A 2,138-nucleotide genomic window follows, 5' to 3' on the forward strand; every position below is an offset into this window, starting at 1 on the left:
TTATTATTATTATTATTCACTTAGAACAACACATCATTGATGAAACACCATCAGTTCTCACCTGTGTGAGCCTCTCATATGTAAGAACAAGTGGCTGGTCTGACTGAATCTTTTAGCACAGATTTTACAGGAATAAGGTTTTTCACCTGTGTGAGTTCTCATGTGATACAGCAGGCTAGTTTTGGTACTTAAATTTTTTCCACACACGTCGCAGGGATACGGCTTCTCGTTAGTGTGGGTCCTCAAATGGACATTTAAAGCCCCCGTTTGTGTAAAACCTCGTCCACATTCTTTGCAGGAATAAGGTTTTTCACCTGTGTGAGTTCTCATGTGACACAGCAGGCTGGTGCTGGATCGCAAACTTTTTCCGCACACTTCACAGGAATACGGCTTCTCGTCAGTGTGAGTCCTCAAATGAGTCTTTAAAGCTCCTATTTGTTTAAAACTTTTTCCACATTCTTTGCAAGAATGTGGTCGCTCATCTGTGTGGATTCTCATATGATAAGTCAAACTGTTACTCTGGGTGAAACTTTTATGACAGACGGTACAAGTAAACGGTTTCTCACCTGTGTGAGTTCTCATGTGACGCAACAAGTGACTATTCAGTCCAAATTTGTCCCCACAGACCTGACAGGAATATGGTCTCTCGCCTGTGTGAGTTATCATGTGGCGCATTAAACTGTGACGCTGACCAAAACTTTTCAAACACATTTCACAACTAAAGGGTTTCTCTTCTTGGTGAGTTTTCTGATGAAAAGTCATTGATGGTAAGTCAGAGAATTTTTTCCCACAACTGTTGCAAGCGTACGGTTTTGTTTCATCCATGTCCAAACTTGATTCTTCTCTTAACGGTGAGGAGGCAGGGCTGTGAGAGAGGACCTGGGTGCTGGTTGGTTCTGATTTGCTGCTGTCACTTTCATCATAATCAATCACAAAAACATCAATTTCCTCTTTCAAGACCTCCTGCTCCTCATCCTGACTGATGCAAAGTTCTTCTTGTTCCTCCTTGATTTCTACAAGGTCTGATTCCTCCCAGTCTTCTCTGTTGTGTTGTAAAACTGTAGTCTGAAACTGTTGGTTTTTCTGAAGTTTATCCTCTTCAGCGAGCTGTTGCTGTTGGGATTCTAAGAATAAAATGACACAAATAGAAGTCATTACTGATGAGAGAAAAAATATCGTAGAAGTTTTATCATTTACAGGACTCTAAAATATGAGCCCATCATTAAAATCTGTAATTGACTGAAGACGTCACTACACGGACCTTCCTCTGTTGGACCATTTCTCCTGTGCTTCAAACAACTTAAATGTTAAGAAGTTTAGTTTTTGACATCTAGTGGTGTTTTTGTTCATTCATTCATTTCATACCTGATGTGTTGAGATTCATCTGGGCCAGTTGGTCCTGACCATCCAGGTCTTCATCGAAGTGGACGACGTAGTTTTCTGAAACTCCAGCTGTTTCTTCACAGCTGGATCCAGTCACTTTCTTTAGAAGAAGATGCTCAACRTCCTGCCTGGTCCAGAACTCAACCTGGGAGTCTTTAATCTCTGGAGTTTGTGGTTCTGCAGGGTCCAGACTGTAGTCCCTCTCTTGGTTACAGAGCTGCTGGTCCATCATAACATCTACCTCCTTATGTTGCTGTGGGAGTTCTGAAGAGACAAAGAAACAAACAAAAACAAGGTTACTAATAGAAATCAAACAGAAAACAATGACAATTTCTAGAAATGACATGGAATCAGATAGTGACCGACCATAATTAATGATTGGGTGGTCGACACTCAAAAATTATTCTGACCATTGAATACATTATAAATGAGCTCCCAATATGTCCTCTACTCTTACGAACCACCACACAAAAGTACACGGTGTAGTATAGTCATAACACTACACACTGTGTCCATGTTCTTAGTGAAAGTACACAGTTTAGTATTCTCTAATGAAACATTATATAAAAAATTTAACCTTGAACCATTTGGACCAAAGGGAGTAAGGAAGTGTTTGATTTTGAACAGCTTTTCTGTTGTTTATATTTGTCACTTTAGTGAAATTTAATATATTTAATTAAAAAAATTGGCAGGACTTGAGTCAGATATAGTCATATAAACATTTAACCAACTTCATAAATTTTCAGTGCAAACAC

General features: G+C 39.4%; 1 protein-coding gene across 1 annotated transcript in view; it reads right to left on the reverse strand.

The window, feature by feature from the left end:
* Positions 1-2,138, reverse strand: part of LOC106524658 (zinc finger protein 267) — a 13,745-nt gene that overhangs the window by 10,231 nt on the left and 1,376 nt on the right. Inside the window, exons 2-3 of the mRNA XM_014018939.1 lie at positions 1,366-1,647; positions 60-1,124 (exon numbers count right to left, since the gene is read on the reverse strand). Coding sequence (XP_013874393.1) covers positions 60-1,124; positions 1,366-1,647 — 1,347 coding nt within the window. The remainder of the gene's footprint in view (positions 1-59; positions 1,125-1,365; positions 1,648-2,138) is intronic.

Source organism: Austrofundulus limnaeus, unplaced genomic scaffold, assembly GCF_001266775.1.
Source record: "Austrofundulus limnaeus strain Quisiro unplaced genomic scaffold, Austrofundulus_limnaeus-1.0 Scaffold0, whole genome shotgun sequence".
Classification (NCBI taxonomy): Eukaryota; Metazoa; Chordata; class Actinopteri; order Cyprinodontiformes; family Rivulidae; genus Austrofundulus; species Austrofundulus limnaeus.